Source organism: Idiotropiscis lumnitzeri, chromosome 18 (assembly GCF_059441095.1).
Source record: "Idiotropiscis lumnitzeri isolate Australia: NSW breed Sydney's pygmy pipehorse chromosome 18, RoL_Ilum_1.0, whole genome shotgun sequence".
NCBI lineage: Eukaryota > Metazoa > Chordata > Actinopteri > Syngnathiformes > Syngnathidae > Idiotropiscis > Idiotropiscis lumnitzeri.
In genome coordinates, this window is record NC_142408.1 from 14,365,326 (window position 1) to 14,390,136 (window position 24,811).

The 24,811-nt window shown below is 44.8% G+C and overlaps 1 protein-coding gene across 3 annotated transcripts in view; it reads left to right on the forward strand.

The window, feature by feature from the left end:
- megf10 (multiple EGF-like-domains 10) overlaps positions 1–24,811 on the forward strand; it is an 89,996-nt gene that overhangs the window by 61,660 nt on the left and 3,525 nt on the right. For all 3 annotated transcript variants that reach the window (XM_088280951.1, XM_088280950.1, XM_088280952.1), the window contains 15 exons: positions 2,561–2,735; positions 3,191–3,311; positions 8,042–8,205; positions 8,321–8,423; positions 8,679–8,825; positions 9,596–9,730; positions 9,889–10,017; positions 10,120–10,248; positions 11,193–11,321; positions 18,706–18,834; positions 18,933–19,157; positions 19,750–19,859; positions 20,063–20,183; positions 20,917–20,961; positions 21,046–21,258. In XM_088280951.1, coding sequence (XP_088137077.1) covers positions 2,561–2,735; positions 3,191–3,311; positions 8,042–8,205; positions 8,321–8,423; positions 8,679–8,825; positions 9,596–9,730; positions 9,889–10,017; positions 10,120–10,248; positions 11,193–11,321; positions 18,706–18,834; positions 18,933–19,157; positions 19,750–19,859; positions 20,063–20,183; positions 20,917–20,961; positions 21,046–21,258 — 2,075 coding nt within the window. The remainder of the gene's footprint in view (positions 1–2,560; positions 2,736–3,190; positions 3,312–8,041; positions 8,206–8,320; positions 8,424–8,678; positions 8,826–9,595; positions 9,731–9,888; positions 10,018–10,119; positions 10,249–11,192; positions 11,322–18,705; positions 18,835–18,932; positions 19,158–19,749; positions 19,860–20,062; positions 20,184–20,916; positions 20,962–21,045; positions 21,259–24,811) is intronic.

Sequence of the window (24,811 nt, forward strand, 5' to 3'; positions counted from 1 at the left end):
TTGGTTCTCAATAGTTCGACTGTTTCAGGAGGACCAACGCGCAACCATCACCTGTGTGTGTAACTTTTACCGATGAGTTTAACATGTCACTATGTTGATTTGGATGGTCCTCAATTGTCATAAACACTCAAAGTACTCAACTACAAAACTCCTTTTTACGCTGATTTTTGGACGAATACAAAAATATGGTCAGTCTTAAACATTTGCATGAGGGAGTCACACGGAAAAAAAAGGTTGCATTTGTTTTTTCTTTAACCCAGTGTACCTCGTCATAAATGAAATGAGTGAAGGTTGGCTGTTATGCCAAAAGGCATGTTCAGTCTGTAGTCTCACAGGGACATACAGAACCAAGCAAGACAATACAAAGTCAATTGATCTGACTTTCTGTTGCTGGTGAAATATCAAACTTTGGTTAGTATGCGGCGGTACGGAGGATGACTGGTTGGCACGATGGCCTCTCAGTGCAGAGGTTGTGGGTTAAATTCTGGCTCCGGCCTTCCTGTGTGGAGTTTCCATGTTCTCTCCGTGCCTGCGTGAGTTTCCTTTGGGTACTCCGGTTTCCTCCTTTATTCCAAAAAAACATGCATAGCAGGTTGATTGGACACTCTAAATTGGTAATGAGTGTGAGCGTGAATGGTTGTTCGTCTCTGTGTGCCCTGCCATTGGCTGGCAACCAGTTCAGGGTTTCTTCATCTGTCTATTTTATGAATCTAATGTTGATCACAAAAGTTTATAGTTAGACTGCATTTTGGCTTCAAAATGTGACAGGGATAAGACACATATCCCATCTCTCTGAAGCAGAAAATGTATTTCTGTTGGTGGCATAGTCGGTCTACATACTTTCTCAATGACGCAAATATGTACTGTAAATATCCTCATTAAATTGTTATTAAATTGTTGAATAGTGAATGAGTAAAATACGTTTTTTTTCCCCATGTCAATTAGGATAAATACAATCTAAGTGAGCTAAAATCCTTCAATATTGTATCTTTTTCCAAGTATGCTCCTCATTTCTGCCACATTTTAATGTAGGTAGGCAGTCCATTCAAAAGCTGCTAGCATTTCCTTTGCTTCTGCATCAGTTTATATAATAAATAATTTACAAGGTGGAAGTAGTAAGTAACTTGACATGTTCCTCTCCGTTCCCATGGTGACTTGACATATTGGGGCTCCATGGATGAACTCTTTTTGAAATGGTCATGTACACGCTAATCTCAAAATGATTGAATTAACTCCGATCAGCTGTTCGGGAACCAAATACTCAATTTAGCAATGATTTTAGAGGAAGTCAACTCACAACTTTTGTTTAGACTAGAGATGGGCAGCTGACGGCCTGCCGCCACGCTCTGAGTGGCTCCTTGATTTGTTAGTAAATTTAAAAAAAGTCTTTTAGTTGTATTTTTTGGGGGGGGGGGGATAACAAACAAATACATTAATGTGCGTCAATGACACATTTCGTTATTTGTGAGCTGGCCTCGTCCGCTTTATAGTTTTGAGTTGTAATGTCACCATTCACCACTCACTGGGAGACGTTGCACCTTTTAGAATAGAAATAGAAATAGAAATCCCTTTATTGTCATTGTACTCAAGTGTGCAACGAGATTAGAGGGCTCCCCTCTCCAGTGCAATACAACAATAATACAGACAAATATATAAATTAGATAAATAAAGAAGACAGTGCAATGGAATTCAGTACTGAATAGGGCATATAGAAACACATCACAATGCTGTTTTGCGAGGTTAGGGTGGTCTCGTGTGTGTGTGAGAGTTCAGTATGGAGATGGCTCTCGGAAAGAAACTGTTTCTCAGTCTATTGGTCCTTGATTTGATGCATCTGTAGCGCCTGCCAGAGGGCAGCAGGTCGAACAGGTGTGAGTTTGGGTGGGTATTGTCATTGACGATGTTGAGAGCCCTTCTGAGGCACCGGGCGGTGTAGATGTCCGACAGTGGGGGGAGAGGGCAGCCAATAATTTTATACATATTACGCTAATTTTCAACTCTAAGTTATTATTTTGGGTCTAGAACCAAGGTCAATCAGAACTCTTTTCTCGCAAAACTTTAGACAGCCCTTATTGTTTCATTGAACAACCCCCTTCTCTCTCTCACCAAACGAAACAAAACAAAACAAAACAAAACAAAACACTGTTAATATGAATGAGACAGAAACAGTATTTCTCACAACCAAGAGGTCCTGGGTACAAATCTCAGCTCAGGTGCTTCCTGTGTACAATTTGTATGTTCTTCGTGCGCTTGCATGTTTTTTCTCACATTCTGAAAGCTTGCACAATAGGTTCTTCTTCTTCAAGACTCTGTGATTTTATATTAGTATGAATGTGAGGGTGAATGTGAATGGTTGTTTTGTTTTTTCTCAATGTACAACCAGTCCAGAGTTTACCCCGCCTTTTCCCCAAAGTCAGTGGGGATAGGCTTCTTCTCACCTACACACCTTAATGGGGTCAAGGGAATCGAAAACGGGTGGATGAATAAATAACTGAAATAATAAGTGACCTGACAAAAAACAATTTCAATCCTATACAGTGCTGTATTTTTCTGTCACCAGCTGCCATCCAATGTCAGGGGAGTGTACATGTCTGTCAGGTTGGTCTGGACTCTACTGCAATGAGACTTGCCCCCCAGGATTCTATGGCGAGTCCTGCCAGCAGGTGTGCCAGTGTCAGAATGGAGCAGACTGCCACAGTGTAACAGGAAAATGTGTTTGTGCTCCAGGCTTCTCGGTAATCCTTTTCAATATTTCTCGCGTTAATAAAGTGCTTCAGCTAACGTTATGATAATTACTATTATTAGCTTTATTTGATCCCGAATACAGGCATTGCAGTGTGCTAGTGGTTAGCATCTGCGTCACAGTTCTGAGGTTTAGGGTTCAAGTTTTGTCCCCGGTCTACTTGTCTGGGGTTTTCTCTGGGCACTCTGGTGTCTCTCTGTGTTCCAAGAACATGCATGTTAAGTTAATTGAGGCTCAAAATTGTCCCTTTTCCACATTTGGAAGAGGTTTGGTTCTGAAGATATCCAATTTTCACTTGTTTTTTTTTTTCTCTTTAGCTGCCAAAACGATATCTGAAATTGGACACTTGTGTGCAAACAATTGTAATTGTGGGACTTGAACATTGTAAAGTAAATCCATTCTTAGACAAGACTGAAACTGATCTCGTCTAACTATTAATTTTTCCAGGGTTCAGACTGTTCAATACCATGCCCAGCAGGATCTCATGGAGTGAATTGCTCCTCCACTTGTAATTGTAAGAATGGAGCTAAGTGTTCACCAGTGGATGGATCCTGCTTCTGTAAACCAGGTGAGCTGGGGAAGAGTAAGATTAGTACAGTGGAACCTAGATTTAATGGACTATCTGGGGGAATTGGTCAAGCCTTAGAGGCGCCTGTTACATTATTGTTTGATTAAATAACGAGAGAGAGAGAGAGAGAGGTTGACTTGCCTGTTAACGTTTACTATGACGACTCTCATTTTCCTTCCAACCCCACATTCCTGTAACAAGTCCCCTGATTTGCTGAGGTAACAACATTAACTCTGATTGGTTACATTAACCTTTACACAACCTTTTAAGTAAGAAACAACATGACTTCACTTCAAACATTCAAGCATTTTTTTTCCACATAGGAACATTGATCATAACAGTCAGGAACTCTTTTCACACAATCACAAGTCCAGTCGTTTGGGTGGACGTGAATGTCTGCCTGAGCTTGAAACATAAGCAGCATTTGGCTCTGCTGCAGGTTGATTCATCCTAGGCAAGTCAGTTTCCTGCCTGTTGGTTGGAATGGATGCTGACTACTGGGTAGCTCGCAGGTGTGCACGGTTTCTCCTCAACAGTCCATCCTCTGTTCTGACTAGGTATGATCTGGGGGTGTCTGTCTGCTGCACAACTCTCCCGTGAGTGCTTTCTGTAGTGATCCATACGTTCTGGCCAGCATGTAACTCCGGTTGACTTTGTGTTGTGTGGCGTCTGTTATATTATTCCACTTGTTTCTGTTTACCTTGTGTGTCTGTGGTCCGGAACTGTTTAATGTTGGGCCAGCGTGGACGCAGTGATTCGGGCACTTGTGGGCGTGTGGTCCTGAGCTGTCTTCCCATAAGAAGTTGGGCTGGAGAGTAACCATTTTCCAGAGGGGTAGCTCGATAACTAAGCAACGCTCTTGCATAATCTCCTCCGTCTTTCCATAATCCTTTGACGATGGCCACTGCCCGCTCAGCCTCACCATTGGCTTGTGGGTATCGCGGACTGCTGGTTATGTGAGGAAAGCCGTACCCACTGGCAAAGTCCTTAAAGAGTGAAGCAGCAAACTGTGGCCCATTGTCTGACACAAGCACCACAGGAACTCCATGTCGAGCAAAGATGTTCTTTAGCGCTGCTGTGACTGTTTCGGCTGACGCTGCATGGAGGTGTGCCACTTCGATGTAGCGAGAGAAATAATCGATCACTACCAGGTAGATTTTCTCTTTCCAGATGAACAGGTCAGTTCCAACGTGTTGCCACGGTCTCTCCGGCACAGGGGTTGGTAACAAGGGCTCCCGCTGCGTGTGCCGGTGTTTCACACATGTCTGACAATTTTCCACTTTGTTTTTAATTTCATTTGAGAGTCCTGGCCACCAGACTGACTGACGGGCTCTAGCTCGATACTTTCCTTGCCCTTGATGACCCTGATGGAGGATGTTGAGCATGTCATCTCTTAAGGAGCTGGGAATAACGATCCTTTGTCCTTTCAGGAGCAGGTCACCGGACATAGAAAGATAATTTCTCGCATACCAGTAAGGTCCAATATCAGCTGGAAGGTGAGCTTTATCAGGCCACTTGGTTTGACAGTACTGTCTCAAAGTACTGCAAACTGGATCCTCTTTCTGCTTTTCTGCGAGCTGTTGCAATCTTACTTCCGTTGCTGGAAGACACTGTCTGATGGAGTCCACGAAGATTTGAACATCCGCCTCCATCTCTTTCTCTTCCTGTGTGGCTCAGTGACTCACTGGAGCTCTCGACAATGTGTCCGCCGCGATGAGTTGCTTCCCTGGCACATGCACAATGTCATAGGTGAACCTTAACAGTCTTAGTCGAAATCTCAAGACACGGGGAAGAAGCTCATCCAGCGCTTTGCAACTCAGCAAAGAGACCAATGGCTTGTGATTTGTCTCAATTGTGAAGTTCATCCCTAGCAAGTACGCCTGCAGGCGTTCACATGCTCAGGTTACTGCTAGCGCTTCCTTCTCAATCTGAGCATAACGTTTCGCAGCATCCGATAGCTGTCTGGAGATGAACACGACTGGTTTCCAGTCTCTACCCTCTGGCTGTTTCTGGATCAGGACTGCTCCTATCCCGAATGATGATGCATCAGCTGACACACGCGCCTCTGCATTAGGTGAGTATACAGCCAGGACTCTGGGTGAGCTCAGTTCTGATTTTAGCTTCTGAAAAGCTTCTCTTTGTGGTGTCCCCCAGCACCATTCTGTCTTCTCTGACTGAAGGACCATTAGGGACTGTGCATATGAGGACAGATGACGCAGGAACTTGCCCAGGTAGTTAGCCATGCCCATCACTCGCCTCACATCAGCAACGCAGGTTGGCTCTGGCATCTCCAGAATGGCTTTGACTTTCCCTGGGTCAGGCTTAATACCTTCTGTTGAGAGGCTGTGTCCAAGAAACATTATCTTGCTTTTGGCAAATTCACACTTGTCCCTGTTCAAAGTTAGACCCGCCTCACGAAGTCTCCTCAGCACCTGGTATAGTCTGGTGCCATGTTCAGTTTGGTCGTTCCCATACACTAATATGTCGCCGGCATGGCACACTACACCTTCCCAGCCCTCTAGAATTTGTGTCATCCTTCGCTGGAAGTGTTCTGGAGCTGAGGATATTCCAAACGGCAGCCGGTTGAAACAATAGCGACCGAATGGAGTGATGAAAGCAGTCAGGAGAGCACTATCTTCAGTCAATGGAATCTGCCAAAACCCTGACGTGGCATCCAATTTTGTGAAGACTTGCTCCTGTCAGCATTGCCAGTGAATGATTCACATTTGGCAGAATGATCCTCTCCCGCTGCACCCATTCATTCAAGTGTGTCATGTCCACACACAGTCTCAGTCTTTCTTTTGACCTTGGTTTTGGTACAACGACCAAGCCAGCGCACCATGAAGTGGGTTTTGTGACCTTTGATATCACCCCCATAGCCTCCATCCGATCCAGTTCTGTCTTCACCTTATCACGTAACGGGAGAGGAACTCGACGTGGGGCGGACAGAGCATATGGTGTGGCACCTGGTCTTAGCTCAATTTTGTATGGTGTTGTTAGTTTCCCCAGTCCTTTGAAGACTGTGGGGTAACACTTTGCAAAATCATCTCCCACTTGAACTGTGTGCATACGCTTCACAAGAGCCAGAGCTTTAATGGCTGGAAGTCCTAACAGTAATTTTGACAAATTGTTCACCACATAGATGTCTTGTTCAGTGTGTTTATTTCTCACCTTCAGTTTTCCTCTGAAGTAGCCTTTTACCTCCAAGGGCTGCCTGCCCGGGCCGTACAAGGGAATTTTCGGGGGTTTCAAAGTCCCATGTTTGTCTGTTGAGTAGTGGTGAAACGGGATAGCTGTGACTCCTGCTCCAGTGTCTAATTTAAACTCTCTTGTTTCTCCATTTAATTCAAGATGTTCTGTCCATTCATTTTCAACATCATCCATTTCGATAATAATTTCTCCCAGAAAGGTGACGTCAGAGTTGCACTCCATAGAGTCATCTGTGATGTCATGGAGGCTGCCAGCTGACCGACATTTTCGGACAAAATGTCCTTTCTTTTTGCATTTGTGGCATTCAGCATCTTTAGCGGGGCAGTCTTTCCACGCGTGATTTGTTTTATTTCCACATCTCCCGCATCTTTATGCCTATTTCCTGGGGCCTTTTGAGGTCCTCTGGGTTTTCCATTTTGCAGTCATCATATCTATGTTTCCCGACTCGCTCTCATCCCTACTGCCACGCAGTACCGGTTGCTGCCTCTTTATTTCTTCACTGTGGCGCACTCGGCATATTGTCTTTTCAAGTGTGAGATCTGGGTCCATCTGTAATGACTCTGACAACTTTGCATCTCTTAGACCGACAACAATCCTGTCTCTGATAAGCTCCTCTCTTAGTGATCCAAATGCACAGTGTTCTACAAGACTATGGACAGCAGTGATGAATGATTCTGCTCTTTCTTTTGGTCCTTGATTTCTTCGATTGAAACGTGCACGCTCCAAAATTACATTTTTCTTGCTCACACAGTGGTTCTCAAAGGCTTGTTTCACATCGGTATATACCTTCTTCTGCTCACTGCTTAAGGGCAACACGCTCAATATATCTTCAGCTTCATCGCCTGGAGTATACATCAGGGTGTTGACTTGGTACTCTTCCGACTGTTTATGTAAACTCGATGCTATTCTGAAACGTTCAAAACGTCGTATCCACTTTGGCCATTCATTTGCATTGCTGAAGTTAAAGTTACCGGGTGGAGCTAGCTGGACACTGCTCGCCATTGCTGGAGGGTTGTTGAGCATTTTTTTTTTTTAATTATAACTCAAACGGCACCTTGGTTCGTTGTCCTTCTTTTCTAGTTTTTTTTTTTCGGCCGCCTTCTCGCCTGTTTACGTCTCCCCCGACGCACCTTCGGCGAAGTCGCTCCTCTCCCGGCCTTCTAGCCTGGCGTTAGCAAGCCACTGTTAGTTTCGAGCCTAACGTAGCCTCCCAATCGTCTCGTCCGGGCAATTCTTCTCACGGGGAAGTATCCTCCCATGATTCACAAAGATCCCGCTTCTGACACCATGTTACGTTATTGTTTGATTAAATAACGAGAGAGAGAGCGAGAGCTTGACTTGCTTGTTAACGTTTACTATGACGACTCCCATTTTCCTTACAACCCCACATTCCTGTAACAAGTCCCCTGATTGGCTGAGATAACAACATTAACTCTGATTGGTTACATTAACCTTTACACAACATCGGCTACGATTTTTGTGGCCTAAAAGAGTGAATAATTACAGCATCTTTTAATCAGGGTGGCATGGAGTGGACTGCTCCATCTACTGCCCCAGTGGTACGTGGGGTCTTGGCTGTAACATGACCTGTCTGTGTGGGAATGAAGGTGCTTGTGATGCAGTGACTGGTCACTGTACTTGTGCTGCAGGCTGGAGAGGAGATAAATGTGACCTGCAGTGCCAGGTGAAAACGCTTACAGTTTTTTAAATATTTCTTTTTCAGTATATACAACTGCATTGTTAGCAGAAGCAAAATGAAATCCACAAAATTGTCATTGTTAACATTCGCTTTTCTCTAGGATGGTAGTTACGGTCTTGACTGTAAAGAGCGCTGTGACTGTAGCCATGCTGACCGATGTCATTATGCCACTGGGTACTGTCGCTGCCTGGCTGGATGGACTGGTAAGGGAAAATGGGTGGGGTCTTCACATCAGTGAAAAAATCCCCATTCAAGGAATCGCCGCACACTTTTCTGAGACCCTCCTCTGAGATCATTATGAAAGAGGGAAATGAGAGGTCTTGATAGTGTTCCAAAGTACATTACTGTGTGTGTGTGTGTGTGTGTGTGTGTGTGCGCGGTTGCGTGTGTGTGTGGGGGGGGGGGGGTGCGTGTGTATGTGGGCGTGTGCGCGCGTGTGTGTCTGTATGTGTGTGCAGGTATCCACTGTGACAGTGTGTGTGCAGAAGGCCGATGGGGCCCAAACTGCTCCTTAGCCTGTAACTGTAAGAACGGAGCATCCTGCTCTCCTGATGAAGGAACATGTGAGTGTGCACCTGGATACAGAGGCAGCACCTGTCAGAGGAGTAAGTTTTGATGAAGTGCTTCATTTCAAGATATGACATTAACACTGTACACTTTACTAACGTAAACAGAGATGTCTAGCCTTCAATATGGCAATAAATACTTAAAACCAGATTCCGTTGGTCAAACATGCCGGTCAACTTCACACAAATAATAGTTGTTGAATGATTCTGTTTCAATTTCAATCTGTGGACATTGTTAAACTTTTACTAATGGGGGCTGTACTATACCATATAAAAGCAAAGCACACTTGTGGGGTAACCATTTGGATACCCACTGAGTGTATTTTGCTACACTCATGCAGGATATGTGGCGCTGTCATGTAACAAACTCTTTTTTTGTGCAATTTTGGAAGTGTATTTTCCCTGAAATTTTAGTTAAATTCTGAATTACCATTTTTTTGGAATACAGGGCACAGTCTGAATAAACAGGACTCCATTTATAGGATGCACTGGGTTATAAGGTTGTCAGGCGCATTACTGCACATTAAGGGAAACAAACCAGTACAGCAAATAAGTCAAACTTCATTCCACTTCCAGTCAACATCCATACATTAGGCGCACCTGATTGTAAGGCGCACCATCAAACATTTTAAGTGCGTCTGAAAGTCCAAGCATACGACTTTAATGCCATTTGAGATTTCACTATCCAGTACAGTAACAATTGAAGTTGTCAAAAGAATTTTTTTGGTTGACTGTTGCTGTGGTAATTAACATTAAGTGAGCATTAGACATGACTCTACCTAATCTTTGGCTTCCCTTTTTCTTCACAGTCTGCTCTCCAGGTTACTTTGGTCACCGTTGCAGTCAGACGTGCCCCCAATGTGTCCACAGTAATGGACCGTGCCATCATGTGAGTGGACAGTGTGACTGTCTGCCAGGCTTTAAAGGGGGCCTTTGCAATGAGGGTGAGTATTACACCCCACAGCTACGACCTTTTTTACTACAATATAATGGTAGTCCCTACCAAATCGTCAAACTATAACTGTAACTGTTGATGACATATTTTATTCACTGCTTTGGGACATTACTGTTGTTTAAGAAAGACATCTTATCTGATGTGTAGTGTGTCCCAGTGGTTTCTACGGGAAGAAGTGTGTCTTGAGCTGCAGTTGCACCAACAACGGCACCTGCAACCCTATTGATGGCTCCTGTCAGTGTTTTCCAGGGTGGATCGGCAGTGACTGCTCTCAGCGTCAGTTCACTCACTCAACTTATGATAAATGGGTGGCACTGCTTGCTGGTTCGTTTCACTGTACATCACACCGCACTTGATAATGTTGTCTCTGTTTTGCAGCATGTCCTCCTGCTCAATGGGGACCCAACTGCATCCACACATGTAACTGTCACAACGGCGCCTATTGCAGCGCCTATGATGGCGAATGCAAGTGCACCCCAGGATGGACCGGTCTTTACTGCACACAACGTCAGTCAAATACACAGACTTTTTATTTTTCTTTCCGGAATAGTATTGTTGCATTGATATCGATACTAGTATCAAGATAGGCCCCGATACGGCATTACAACGCTGGCATTACTATCTGCGGGTTCTAACAAATAACATGCCAATTGCATTTACTGATACTTAGTAAATAGAATAGCATAGAATTTGGAACTTGTGAGTTGCTCTCAAATGACACAAACTGATGTGTGATCACATGTGTTCAGTGCATGCCGAGCCAAGCTATAGACTATAAGACTTTTAGGCTGACATAATTTTACCCATAATGCTTACTTTATGTAGGCATATTCGAGGACTTACACACAAAAGCAAAACACGGGGAAAAAAAGCCTTAACCATTGTTAGCGTTATCGGACATCGGTCTACTCGTATCTAGTTTTGTGAAAAAAGGTCCATATTAGGACACCTGTCAATTACATTGACAGATTGGAAATAGTTGTTTGAAGTAAATATGTAGAAAAACTGAAGTTATTTGGAGGGAAAAGCGTGGGGAAAACGCTGGCTCCTCTGATAAACTTTCAAAAATCAGTCTGGTCAAATGAAGCCAGTTTTCTCCCGAACAGAGCTATCACAACATCCAAAATTTGCAGAATCAGAATCAGAATGCGTTTTTATTGTCATTGTACTCAGTGTACAACGAGATTGGAGAGCGCCCCTATTCAGTGCAAATGCACGTTCATGTGAATATCAAGCATATGTCAAACTCACCAGCATGATGAGCTTTAGAAATAGACTGTTCATTCTATATGTGTATTCTGCATGCAAAACTGCACAACCAGGTATCGGAATCAGTATCGGGGGCGGGGGGCAAAAAATGGTCTCGGAAAAACACTACTTAATAGTCTCACAGCTGATTAGCATTGTTTTCTACAACAAATAAGTGTGTGGTTGTCTTGACTGCCACACAGGTTGTCCATTAGGATTTTATGGAAAGGATTGCTCTCAGACATGCCAGTGCAGGAATGGAGCAGACTGTGATCACATCTCAGGACAATGTACCTGCCGCACTGGCTTCATGGGTCAGCACTGTGAACAAAGTATGTAAACATTTTTTTGACAACCAAATCATGTAATTGTGTATTACCTAAATGGTCCGTCGTCGCTATGTTATTTGCAACTACTGTCCCTAAAAATACATTATTATTTTTGTTTATGGGTCATTTTCACATCTTTTGATTAACAACTGTAATGACTCTGATACAACTTTTGGGCCTCGATTTTACAGTACAGCAATCTCCTAATCATCGTGGGGATTTAACTTCCATACCACACTAGCAATAAGTGAAATCCCTAATTACTTACTCCCTAGCCGTGTTTTTATAGCATTTATGGGACTTAATTTTTAAAGTATTTAAACACAGAAATAACACAAATACATTTAAATACCGATAATTTATTGAGCGAGAGCAAGAGTTAAGTCAGGTAAAATTTATTTCTGTAGCCCAATCACAAAAGGTCTCAAAGGGCGTCACTAGCCCTCAGTAGACAATTAATGACGTCCCCTGATCTTGACCGACAGGAAAACAAAGAATAACTAAAAAAAGAACAATAAAGCAAAGCATAACACAAATATATTGTTATCAATTATATATATATATATATATATATATATATATATATATATATATATATATATATATATATGTATATATATATATATATATATATATATATTAGGGCTGTCAAAATTAAAGCATTTAACTCAGGTGATTAATCCAAAACATTTTAACTCAGTTAACTCAGTTTGATTTACTTAAAAAACAATTTGCATACTCTGCAAATATTGTGCCAAATTAGCTGTCTTTAGCACGTTTCAGAACTAAACACTGTGTTTAAGTCACCACTGGGCCTTGCAAACCAACACTGCTCGAGTGTGGCGCTTGTGGGCAATTTTCGAAAATAAATGTCTGCAAAGATGTCTCCATTTAGATCGTATTCAAGAATCCAAGAAAGCTCTTAGAACAGTCTTTGAATTAAATATACTTCATATTTGGTGATTTTGCATCAATTCCCAGATTTATTCAAGTAAATATCTGTTATAAGCTTCGCAAAAAATAGTTGTTGAAAAATTTGATTAATCATGGAATTTTTTGTGATTAATTAGTTAAAAAAATGAATCACTTGACAGCACTAATATATATATATATATATATATATATATATATATATATATATATATATACATATACATATTGTCATGACCCGTGTCGGTCATGGCAGGGTTTTTGTTGTTGTTTTCGCGTCTCCCATGCCTTTTGTTGTTGTTTTGGTTTCTGTCAGCTGAGTAGGGGCGTTTCCCCTCAGCACTCCGTCCCCACCAGCCACGCACCTGTTCCCCGTTAGCCTCACACACCTGATGCCCATCTGCTCCCCTAATTACTGGACTATATGAACACCTCACTCTAACAACTCATGGTCGGAACACTGCTCCGTTTGGACTGTCACGACCGCTCCCTGATCTCGTTCACGCTCATGTTCTCGCTCTCGCTTCGCTCCGGCTCTTGCTCCCGCTCTTGCTCCCGCTCTTGCTCCCGCTCCCGCTCCCGCTCTTGTCCCTAGTTTTTGTCACTGTCTTTGTTCCTCGGTTTTTGTTCTGTTTAGTCACGTTTAGTTCGACTTTGTTATTTTGCACCCTGCCACGTTTGTTTGTCCTAGTACCTTGTTTGCCTTTTGGTTTTGTTTTGTTAAATAAATTCCCTTTAAGTTACCCTTATCCCTGCTTCCTCGCATTTTGGGTCCACCCCCCTCCTCGCCGACCGGCGAACCTGACAGAATGCACCGACCAAAGAAGGACCCAGCGAGGGGCTACGCCGCCGCTCGGACAACCACCCTCATCAGCCTGCCGACCAGCCCCGCGCCCTTCCCGTTGGTTCAGCCCTCCGTACCTCGTCTGTCTCTTCTCCCCTTGGCAATGTTAACGACCACCTCCCTGTCATACCTCCCCACCTTATTATCGATTCAGACTATGATGAAGACCAGGAGCACCAAGCCTTTTCACCCCCTCACGTTTCAAGTAAGTTCGGTTACGAATATGATTTTGAGCACTTTGCCCCTCACGTCCTAGTCGACCCGGATCACGATTATGATTTTGAATATATTCACGCCCTTTTAGACGCTCAGCGCAACGCGAAGTTATTTTTGAGCAGTCACCTTCCTCCCCCCGAACCATTTCCGTCACCCTCCTCGTTTGAGTTTGTTGAGACCACCTCCCACTCTACCTCGCGCGCTTCACGTCCCAAGTCACGTAAATCCCGGTCCCGTCGCTCACCTCGTCCACTGTCGGTATCCGTACCTGACCACGTTTCCCCGGCATGTCTTAGCTCACGATCACCAGCACCTGTAGTCTCGGTCCCTCGTGTCTCCCGGTCCCCTGACTCCCTATGGCGGCAGGCTGATAGGGATCAGGGCCCCCGTCCCGGCTCCCCGTCAGCTGCCGAGCCCCGTCCCGGCTCCCCGTCAGCTGCCGAGCCCCGTCCCGGCTCCCCGCCAGCTGCGGAGCCCCGTCCCGGCTCCTCGCCAGCGGCTGAGTCTCATGCAGGCTCCCCGCCAGCTGCTGAGCCCCGTGCAGGCTCCCCGCCAGCTGCTGAGCCCCGTGCAGGCTCCCCGCCAGCTGCTGAGCCCCGTGCAGGCTCCCCGCCAGCTGCTGAGCCCCGTGCAGGCTCCCCGCCAGCTGCTGAGCCCCGTGCAGGCTCCCCGCCAGCTGCTGAGCCCCGTGCAGGCTCCCCGCCAGCTGCTGAGCCCCGTTCCGGCTCCCCGCCAGCTGCTGAGCCCCGTTCCGGCTCCCCGCCAGCGGCTGTGCCCCGTTCCGGCTCCCCGTCAGCGGCTGAGCCCCGTTTCGCCTCCACGCCCGCTGCAGCAACCCACGCCGCCTCCGCGTCAGCTGCACAGACCATACCGCCTCCACAACAGCTGCAGCAACCCACGCTGTCTCCACGTCAGCAGCAGCCTCCAGTTCCGGCTCCACGTCAGCAGCAGCCTCCAGTTCCGGCTCCACGTCGGCTGCAGTCTCCAGTGCCGGCCCCTCGACGGCTGCAGTCTCCAGTGCCGGCCCCTCGACGGCTGCAGTCTCCAGTGCCGGCCCCTCGACGGCTGCAGTCTCCAGTGCCGGCCCCTCGTCGGCTGCAGCCTCCAGTGCCGGCCCCTCGTCGGCTGCCGCCTCCAGTGCCGGCCCCTCGTCGGCTGCAGCCTCCAGTGCCGGCCCCTCGTCGGCTGCAGCCTCCAGTGCCGGCCCCTCGTCGGCTGCAGCCTCCAGTGCCGGCCCCTCGTCGGCTGCAGCCTCCAGTGCCGGCCCCTCGTCGGCTGCAGCCTCCAGTGCCGGCCCCTCGTCGGCTGCAGCCTCCAGTGCCGGCCCCTCGTCGGCTGCAGCCTCCAGTGCCGGCTGCAGCCTCCAGTGCCGGCCCCTCGCCGGCTGCAGCCTCCCGTCCCGGCCCCTCGCCGGCTGCAGCCTCCCGTCCCGGCTCCTCGCCGGCTGCAGCCTCCCGTCCCGGCTCCTCGCCGGCTGCAGCCTCCCGTCCCGGCTCCTCGCCGGCTGCAGAGCCAAGTTCACGTCCCTGTTCCGGCGGAGCACGCCCTGCGTCCGCCCCAAGTTCTCGTTCAGGCGGAGCACATCTTGCGTCCGCCCCAAGTTCTCGTTCAGGCGGAGCACATCCTGCGTCCGTCCCAAGTTCACTTCAGGCGGAGCACGCTTTGCGTCCGTTCCCTGTTCCCGTGCCTGCGGAGCCTGTATGGCGTCCGCCCCAAGCCCTAGTTCAAGCGGAAGCACGTCTTGCGTCCGTCCCTAGTTCACGTTCCGGCGGAGCACGCCCGGCTTCCGCCCCTAGTTCACGTTCCGGCGGAGCACGCCCTGCTTCCGCCCCTAGTTCACGTTCCGGCGGAGCACGCCCTGCTTCCGCCCCTAGTTCACGTTCCGGCGAAGCACGCCCTGCTTCCGCCCCAAGCTCACGTTTCGGCAGAGCACGGCCTGCAGCCGTCACTCCAGGTTCCTGCCTCGGCGGTGGACGCGACCAGCCGCCTGCCGTATCTGCCTCAGCGGCGGCCGACGAAGCGCCGCCGCTCCCGGTTCCGGTGCCCGCGATGGACGACGGTCCACCGTCGCGTCTCGCCTTAGTCTCGGCGACGCTTGACGACCCACCATCGCGCCCCGCTCTTGCCTCGGCGGCATCCGACGACCCGTCGCCACTGCTCGTCTTGGTCTCGGCAGCGCCCGACGACCCACCGCCGCTTCTCGTCCCTGTTCCGGCGGGGTCCGACGACTCGCCGCCGCTCCAAGCTCCTGCCTCTGCTGCTCCCGGGGTCCCGCCGCCGCTCCTCGTCTCGGCCTCGTCAGCGAACTCCATGTGGCGTTCGGGTCCTCCCGCACGTCCGCCTGAATGGCCACAGCTGGACTCGCTGCTCTGGCCCCCCGGCCGGCCGCCTGAATGGCCACAGCTGGACTCGCTGGTCTGGCCCCCCGGTCGGCCGCCTGAATGGCCACAACTGGACTCGCTGGTCTAGCCTCCCGGACGCCCGCCTGACCAGTCATTTGATTGCGGGTCGTGGTCCCGCCTTCCGGCCCCCTTCCGCCCACCCTCGTTTTTGGACAATTTTTTTTTTTTTTGTTTTGGGACGTCTGGGATCCGTCCCTTTAGGGGGGGGGGGGGTACTGTCATGACCCGTGTCGGTCATGGCAGGGTTTTTGTTGTTGTTTTCGCGTCTCCCATGCCTTTTGTTGTTGTTTTTGGTTTCTGTCAGCTGAGTAGGGGCGTTTCCCCTCAGCACTCCGTCCCCACCAGCCACGCACCTGTTCCCCGTTAGCCTCACACACCTGATGCCCATCTGCTCCCCTAATTACTATATGAACACCTCACTCCAACAACTCATGGTCGGAACATTGCTCCGTTTGGACTGTCACGACCGCTCCCTGATCTCGTTCACGCTCATGTTCTCGCTCTCGCTTCGCTCCCGCTCTTGCTCCCGCTCTTGTCCCTAGTTTTTGTCACTGTCTTTGTTCCTCGGTTTTTGTTCTGTTTAGTCACGTTTAGTTCGACTTTGTGATTTTGCACCCTGCCACGTTTGTTTGTCCTAGTACCTTGTTTGCCTTTTGGTTTTGTTTTGTTAAATAAATTCCCTTTAAGTTACCCTTATCCCTGCTTCCTCGCATTTTGGGTCCACCCCCCTCCTCACCGACCGGCGAACCTGACACAAATGTGTGTGATTTTCCGTTCAACTATACAGTCTCAGAGAAAGTTGTGTGCCACTATCTAGTGGTGAAGAATTGAATTACACCCAGAATAAACGAGATTCAGAACAAAAGCGTTATTAACGGCACAAAAAAATAAATAAATCTGCTAAATAGCGGGACAGCAAACCGGAATCTGTAATACAGGTGGATTTATTGTGTATACCTAAATTTCTTCCATGTTGAACAGCCAAGCGTGAAAGCCTATTTTCAAGTTATTGTGTACAACAATCTTAGGTCAAAACGGGACAATCAAGAGCTAATTTCATGGCAGTCTAATGTAAATGTATTCTGTACAGCAAGATTTCTTAAAGTTGTATGGGAAAAATCATAAACAATGAAAACAACTTCAATTCTGTCACAGCGTTTTTGATTGAACTCATTGACACAGCAAATGGTGGTTGGCCCCTCTGAAATACAAATCTTGTATATCAGTCAAGACACAAACAGCTTCTTAGCAACCATGTGAGTTCTACAATTTACATGTATTGACCAAACTCTGCAAATAAGTGCATATATGATCACCAAATATGAAGTATATTTAATTCAAAGACTGTTCTCATAGCTTTCTTGGATTCTTGAATACGATCTAAATGGAGACATCTTTACAGGCATTTTTCTCAAAACTGTCCACAAGCGCCACACTCCAGCATTGTTGGTTTGCAAGGCCCAGTGGTAACTTGAACGCAGTGTTTTGTTCTGAGACGTGCTGAAGATGTACAGCTAACATGGCACAATATTGGCAAAGTATGCAAATTATTTTTGAAGTAAATCAAACTGAGTTCAAATATTTAACTGAGTTAAAACATTTTGGATTAATCACCTGAGTTAACGCTTTGATTTTGAACATGTAATTGTTCAGACACTTTCACAAATTCATTCATCTCTCTGAATTAACACCATCTATTTAGCTGTCCCCTATTGTGTGCATGCCAAATGGCTGCCGCATCCCGGCACTTCACAGATCCCTCTGGTGCATTGCAACAACATAATGACGTCCCCCTTCAGTGGCATTCATGACAAAGAAGGCTTGAGTGACATTAGGACAATTTGTAAAATAAACATTTAAAAAGGAACTCTTAAAACTGTGAGGCGTATTTGTGTTAGTTTTCATAGAAAACGGCATATTAAGTAACATATCCCAAAAATAAAATTTGCATCTTCAGAATGTTGTAAATCATAAAATTTAATTTGTGACAAATACAGTTAATACCATTTTGGCACAGTGAGTGTGGAAAATATAACTTCAATTTTTTTTTTGTACATTGCTTTCCTATCGAAAGAAAGTTAAGAAAAAAAAAGCCTGCAGCTGTATTTCTGATATTTTAGCTCAGACACATTCAAAGCCTTTCATTGCCCTCTGCTCATGAGATAGTCTGGCTATAAACGACGGTTAAAACCAAATGCAGTGCCTGCCATATTTTCACACAAGGAGCCTAAACGCCCTCGAGCGGCGAGTGAAAACCGTGCTAAAAGACACGTACCTGGACCATTGTGCTTCTTTAGTAGCTGCAGCTACAGACAAACCCCGGCCACCAAATTTTCAACAGAGGAAATGAACAACGCTAAACACGCCAGTCAAGCAGCTTGACATTTGAAAGTTTCAAATGTTCATCGCTTATGATACATGACAGATCCACTCAGACAAACATGCATGTCTGATGTGTTTTGGGGTATGGTCGGTGGTAAGTTGGTATGGTTTTGGAGTAGTGATTCCTCTTTACAGCAGACACTCTCCTCTTTAATCGGGATTGGCTAGTAGCAGCGACAAAGACACCACCAAAATGAGGAGCTTCCTCACATCCATTTTCATCATGGGTTTCTTCAAATTCCTCATGTCTTTGACCACGCGCTGGTTTGAATTGAAGAGGCTGAACAGAGGAGCTTATCACTGTTAAAAGATCGATGCGACTGCTAAAAACACCTGCGTGTTATGTCACTCCCCAGAATGCTTTGCGACATAAACAACAATGGACATACTTGGGCAATTTTCTACAAAAAATATCGATCTGGAAATTATTTTCCCCGATTTTGTCTCGTAGTATGTTAACTAACGACCAAAGAGCAACCATGGAATACAGTCAGGGTTCCTTTTAAAGGACTTGCATCTGTTCACCTTTAAAAATGTTTCTTTGAATTGAATTGAACAAATAATCATGATATGATGAATATTTGCTTACCTTTGAGTGTCACTTTCACTATAGAGTGTCCTCCTGGTTCATATGGGTATGGCTGCCGGCAAGTGTGTGACTGTCTCAATAACTCCACCTGTGATCACATTACTGGCACATGCTACTGTAACAATGGCTGGAAGGGGGCCCGCTGTGACCAAGGTAAAGATATGCAAATATTTTTCCATTGGACATTCAAATATTTCGACACACGGTACAGGCTTTATATTGAAACTGCCTTCTCATCATCTTGTCCGTAGCTGGTGTTCTTGTTGACAGCCTCAACACTTTCACAAGTGCTGCAGTGCAAGTGGACAGCTACCAAATCGGAGCCATTGCAGGAATTATTGTGCTGGTGCTGCTTGTCCTCTTTCTTCTCCTCCTCTTCATCATCTACAGGAAAAAGCAGAAAGGAAAAGAACCTCCAATGCCAGCAGTGACTTACACTCCTGCCATGAGGGTGACCACTGACTATACAATCACAGGTACTTTGTATACCAAAATAAAAAAAAATGGACTAAATCTGTTCCTTCTTTCTGTTTATTTTGTTATATTGATGGGTAAGAACACTGTACACTTAATTGCCATGTCTAAATATAGACTTTTGGGATATTGTCAAGCTAGATACAGTATTTTTTTCCCCTCATCGTTTATTCCCCATTGGATTATACTTAGTGGGAGAAACATCTCAATTATATCAACAACATTTGAGAAAAGTAATAGAAGTTTGTTCGGAGTAGCAGGCGGTGAGGTGTAAGCAGTGGTGGGCTGCCTTGAAAAGGCCTTCTCTGTTGGCCAAACATAATCAAGAAATCATGATCTTATTCTTCACATTGTCATATTATATCCTAGTGTTGAATTTTTAGCTCAGAGTTTTTATCCAATCAGACGCAAACAAGTGGAGACAAAATGCATAAGCAGGCATGAACAAGATGCGCTGGAAAACGAAAACAAAATAAGATAAAACCAAATATGAACAAATCACTGATCATGACACTTGTTTTTTTTTAATTTATGATAAGGCCGCTCGGATTGCAGTGCATGATGAATTCATTATTTCAACATTTCACTTTTCAGATGCTCATCTACCACATGACGTGCACCCCAGTAACTACTTCTCCAATCCCAGCTACCACACGCTGACTCAGAGCAGTAGTAGCCCACAACATAACTCTCCATATGGAAAAGTAATTTATTTATATATATATATATATATATATATATATATATATATATATATATATATATACATATATATATATATATATATATATATATATATATATATATTTATATATATATTTATATATATATATGAATTTACACAAACTTTTTCTAGCTTTTATTAACTGTTACATGGACGTCACTTTGTCATTTTTTTTCTTTGTAGGGCAAGAGCAACATGTTTGTGAACTTAAACAATGTGGAAGAAAGAAAAGGATTTCCTCCTACTGATGCCACTGGGACATTGCCAGCAGGCTGGAAACATAGGGACTGCTTCAATGAACTCGGTGAGCTATAAATTGAGATTAGATCACCACGATTTTAGTTTATTCAATTTTTTACTCTGTGTGGGTGTGATGGTTGAGGTTCCTCCGTTGCCCGAGCTTCACCGACTCGGGCTTCAAAAACATGCTGTCACAGTGTACATTTGAGTTTTTATATATTTGCATACATATTGTAATCTCTTTTTTAGGTGACAATCATGATAAGAATATTGTTAAAGCATGAGATTGATAAACAGTATCGTTAGTCCTGACAATTCCGTCCTGTCCCTACCAAACAGCATCTTCGGTCCCACACTTTTTGGAGTCCTTGGATGGTGTGCTGGAGAGCACTCCTGCTGAAGTTTCAAAGAAATTTAAACTCCCACCTCAGTCAAAACTTGGTCTATTTTTTGAGGGAGGCGCAAAACATTGGGTCCAACCGGGCCATATCCCGTGTCTCCATGGTTGAGAAGGCCAAACCAAGTTGAGGTCATATGATGGTTGGTGCCTGTTAGAATGTGGCACAGGAGTGGATCTTCATTCCCGTCCCATCCCACTCCTACAGGAAAAAAAAACCCTACTGTCCCATCCTGGACCATGATAGTTTCTTTCAAAGATATCCCACTCAAAATGCTAAGGTTACAATAACTTGATCAGACTTTATGAAAATCCCACTTTCAGGTAATCATAGTAGTGACAGACATAACTTCCTTCAGTCAGTGACTTTGCTTTCAATTTCTTTTTTCCTGCAAACTAGGAGCCTACAGGGTGGACAGAAGATGCATGGAGAAATCTTTGCGAGGTAAATTCTGATGATAAACAGGCCAAAATTGACTAGTTTTGTCAGTTTAATGCTAATTGTTTGGTCCTGTGTTTCATTGTACAGACCTTGTAAAAGGCATACCGTATCATGGAAGCTCCAGCTCCCTGAACAGCTCTGAAAACCCCTACGCCACTATCAAGGACCCCCCCATATTAACAACGAAAAACACTGAATGCGGCTATGTGGAAATGAAGTCACCTGCCAGACGGGATTCACCCTACGCTGAAATCACTACTGGTAGCACTCCGATCAATAACAAGAATGTCTATGAAATTGGTGAGGAGCACGCATTGAAAAAAAAAAATGTTTTTCGATCACTATGAATATCATCATGGGAAGCCCATCCCATGTATTTTTACTTGATGTAAATCATATCAATAATATTCACTCAAGTAACTAATGAATGGAAAAACGGAAACTATCACTCTAGGACATTGTATAGAAATGTGATTTATTGCTATACTTGATTACGTTCATAATAGGTGCTGTTTCTGTGGGTACTGTAGGTAATTAATTAGTTTTTCCTAGTGGAGCCAAACATTGTACATTCCTTGACCTGCCAGCAATGAGCAGATAGAAAAAAAACGGCCTTTACGGTGCAGGGAGGCTATGTACAGTAGATCTGAAAATGTCAATCCAAAACTCAGATTTGTTTTCACTTCTGGCCAAATGTTTTGGCAAATTAGTGATTGACTAACTTAGTTTTTTTAGCATTTTTCCACCAATAATACTGTTTGCTGTTTTAAATTGGGAAAAAACAAAGGATGCAAAGAAAAATCATGTGCAAACTGAAGCAATGGAGTTTGTGAAATACAAAATTTGGGTGACTGCAAAAATCATTGGCAAGCATTTACCACAAGTTGCATTTTGACATGACCCGCGTAACTGCTCAAATTAAAAGACCATGTCAGTTTGTACTAAACTGTATCAACTGTAATTACATTTTACGAAAAACACATCCCCCTCCAAAAGTGGTTAATAGTGAAGCCCATTCCTGTATTTGTTAAGAGTGCAGATTTGGTTTGACATCTTAAGATGTATGAGATCAACAGTTCTGCTTTTCTTTCTAGATATTTACTTAATTTGTTTACATTCATTACAAAGCCTCTGACCCCAATTTTAGCATTCTTTATAACGCTGTTGGACACTGATGGGCAACTTAAATGAATGAGGGGGCCACTATTTTTCACTAGCGCTACTGAGGTGCCACATATGACCACGCACTTCCTAACTAGATGTAAGACAAAAATGCCATTTTAAAGCTGGACAAAATATGTGCATGTATGGTTTGTCTTAAACCAAAAAGTACATCGCAGTGTCTTAATACATGTATATGAGATCCTGGGGCCACTCAGATTGTGGGCCCATGGGCTGCATTTTGCCCATCACTTCTCTAGGCTATATATCCAGATTTTTAGGCTTAAATATGATATATTATACTATGACCCCATGGTTTTAACTGGATTCAAACATTAAGTGTGCCAAGAGTGCCATAGATAGGGAAAGCCTTAGCAAATTAAAGATCGCAACAATGTAATGGCCTCGTTCAAGTCACCTGCTATCTATAAGTAATTATATGTGCCAAACGGGACTAACATGAGCAAGCAGTTGCTGCTGTAGGTTGTGCTAATCATGTCTTTAGGTGTTTTTGTGGCTTCATGTGACTGTGGATGATTTTAATAGTTATCATTTGTACACGGAACTTTTCAAGAACAAAAAGAAAACCAAATACTCCCATTTTTACTCCATACTCGTTTAAGCATGCCACAAAGCAGATATGGCTTAGCACGGTCACGCCTCTCTTCCCTGTTTTGCTTATTGTGTTGCCCTCATCCTCGCTCCAGTGTCTGGATGTATGCTGTCATCTCAGGATGGATCTTGTCATTTCCTAATGCAACACTATATTAATGCAAGTCTTCTGTTTATTCATACTGTGCAAGATGGTGTTTGTCAATATATCGATTTAATTAAAGAACACATACATATTGGGTGTGTGTGCATTTGTAGAAGGGAAATTTCATACATGTTTAAAAGATCCACCAAAGGCGGCCTGTCAGTTGCCCATCCCTGCTGTAGAGTGTATACATGCAGTAATTTGTATTTTTGTCTGGATATTGATTTATCCCATGTAAGAATACCGTATTTTCCGGGTCATAGGGCGCTCTTTAAAGTCCTTAATCTTCCCCAAAACAATCAAAGCGCCTTGTAAAGCGACGCGCCCATTATATGGACTCAGCATCACTCGCGAGCATCAACCCTTTTACTCATTGGGCTGTTCGGAGTGCATGTTAGCATACCCTGCTGGCCAAAGTCTGAGTCATCTATGTTTCAAATTGACCGTGACTTATACATTATGTGACTATGGTGTTTGGGTGATGGTGGAGGAGAAAGCTGGACAAAAGGGCAGCTGTCCACAATGTTGTAGTCTGCCATGCACATCTCTCTAAACAGCCATGTGATTGGCTGAGTCTGAGTGGCTCCCAAGAAGCCATTGCTGTAATTGGCTAAGGCTGAGTAGCTCCCAAGAAGCCATTGCTATAATCTTTTTGGGTAATTTTTATTTCTTTTGGGTATATTGATGGCATGAGAGATACATGTTTTGTGTTAATCTTATTCCTTTGTTTCATTGTTTGCTTGTATGCTGAGGTTTTTTTGGGTTTTGATTTGAAACCGTGACTCTAAGGAGTGTGGTGACCAGTGAAGTCCCTCCCCTGACGTTGTCTAGTAGACCATTGCTGTGACACCTTTTATTGGTTAGAGTCATTGTTATTGGAAGTGATTCCTAATAGTTTCATGACATCTGTCATTGAAATGGGGTGATACCTCTGGCAATGATCTCTTAGGGGACTGAGTCCTGGTGAGCTGACATCAGTTAGCGTGAGCAGCTAAGCTAATGCGAGTAGCTGAGCTAACACAAGCAGCTGAGCTAGCTAGCGCGAGGCAGCTGAGCTAGCGCCTTTTATTGGTTAGAGTCATTGTTATTGGAAGTGATTCCTAATAGTTTCATGACATCTGTCATTGAAATGGGGTGATACCTCTGGCAATGATCTCTTAGGGGACTGAGTCCTGGTGAGCTGACATCAGTTAGCGTGAGCAGCTAAGCTAATGCGAGTAGCTGAGCTAACACAAGCAGCTGAGCTAGCTAGCGCGAGGCAGCTGAGCTAGCGCCTTGTAGTGCGGCGCGCCTAGTATATGCATTTTATCCGGAAGTAGCACCCTCAACTCGTGTTGCGCCCTTTGATGCAGCGCGTCTTATGACCGTAAAAATACGGTACTTCCTCCTCTTTAGTTGTTTTGGTCGTGTGTTTGGATCATTATCTGGCTGCTTGATGTTGGGTATCACAATCCATTTTTATGCATGTTCAAAAGTTGTTTAAAAAATAGACACCAGATGAGTTGGAAATTAACATAGCAAAAATGTCACTTTGTTGATATCACTGCAGAAAAAAATCCGAGCTCTGCACACCAAAATAAAATAATCACCTTCAAAATAAAAGTACCACGTAATTCATGTTGTTTTGCACTCTGGCTGGACTTTGCCCATGTCTATCCTGGAGTTATGACTGCTTATTAATTGATAAGGCTTAACGACGTAATTATTTTTCAGTCGTGTGTGACGATTGTGAATTACCTAAATGTGGAAAAGTTTGTAATGTGAACCAGTGCAGTAAAGCTAATACCAGAGGAATAAAAATTAAGCTGCTGTATTTGTCGTCATCACTGGTGTCTTTACAGCAGTTCTTCTCAATTATTTTCTGTCACGCCCCCCTAGCAAGAAGAAAATTTACGCCCCCATCCCACCACCTACTCTCCGCCACAACTATAAATA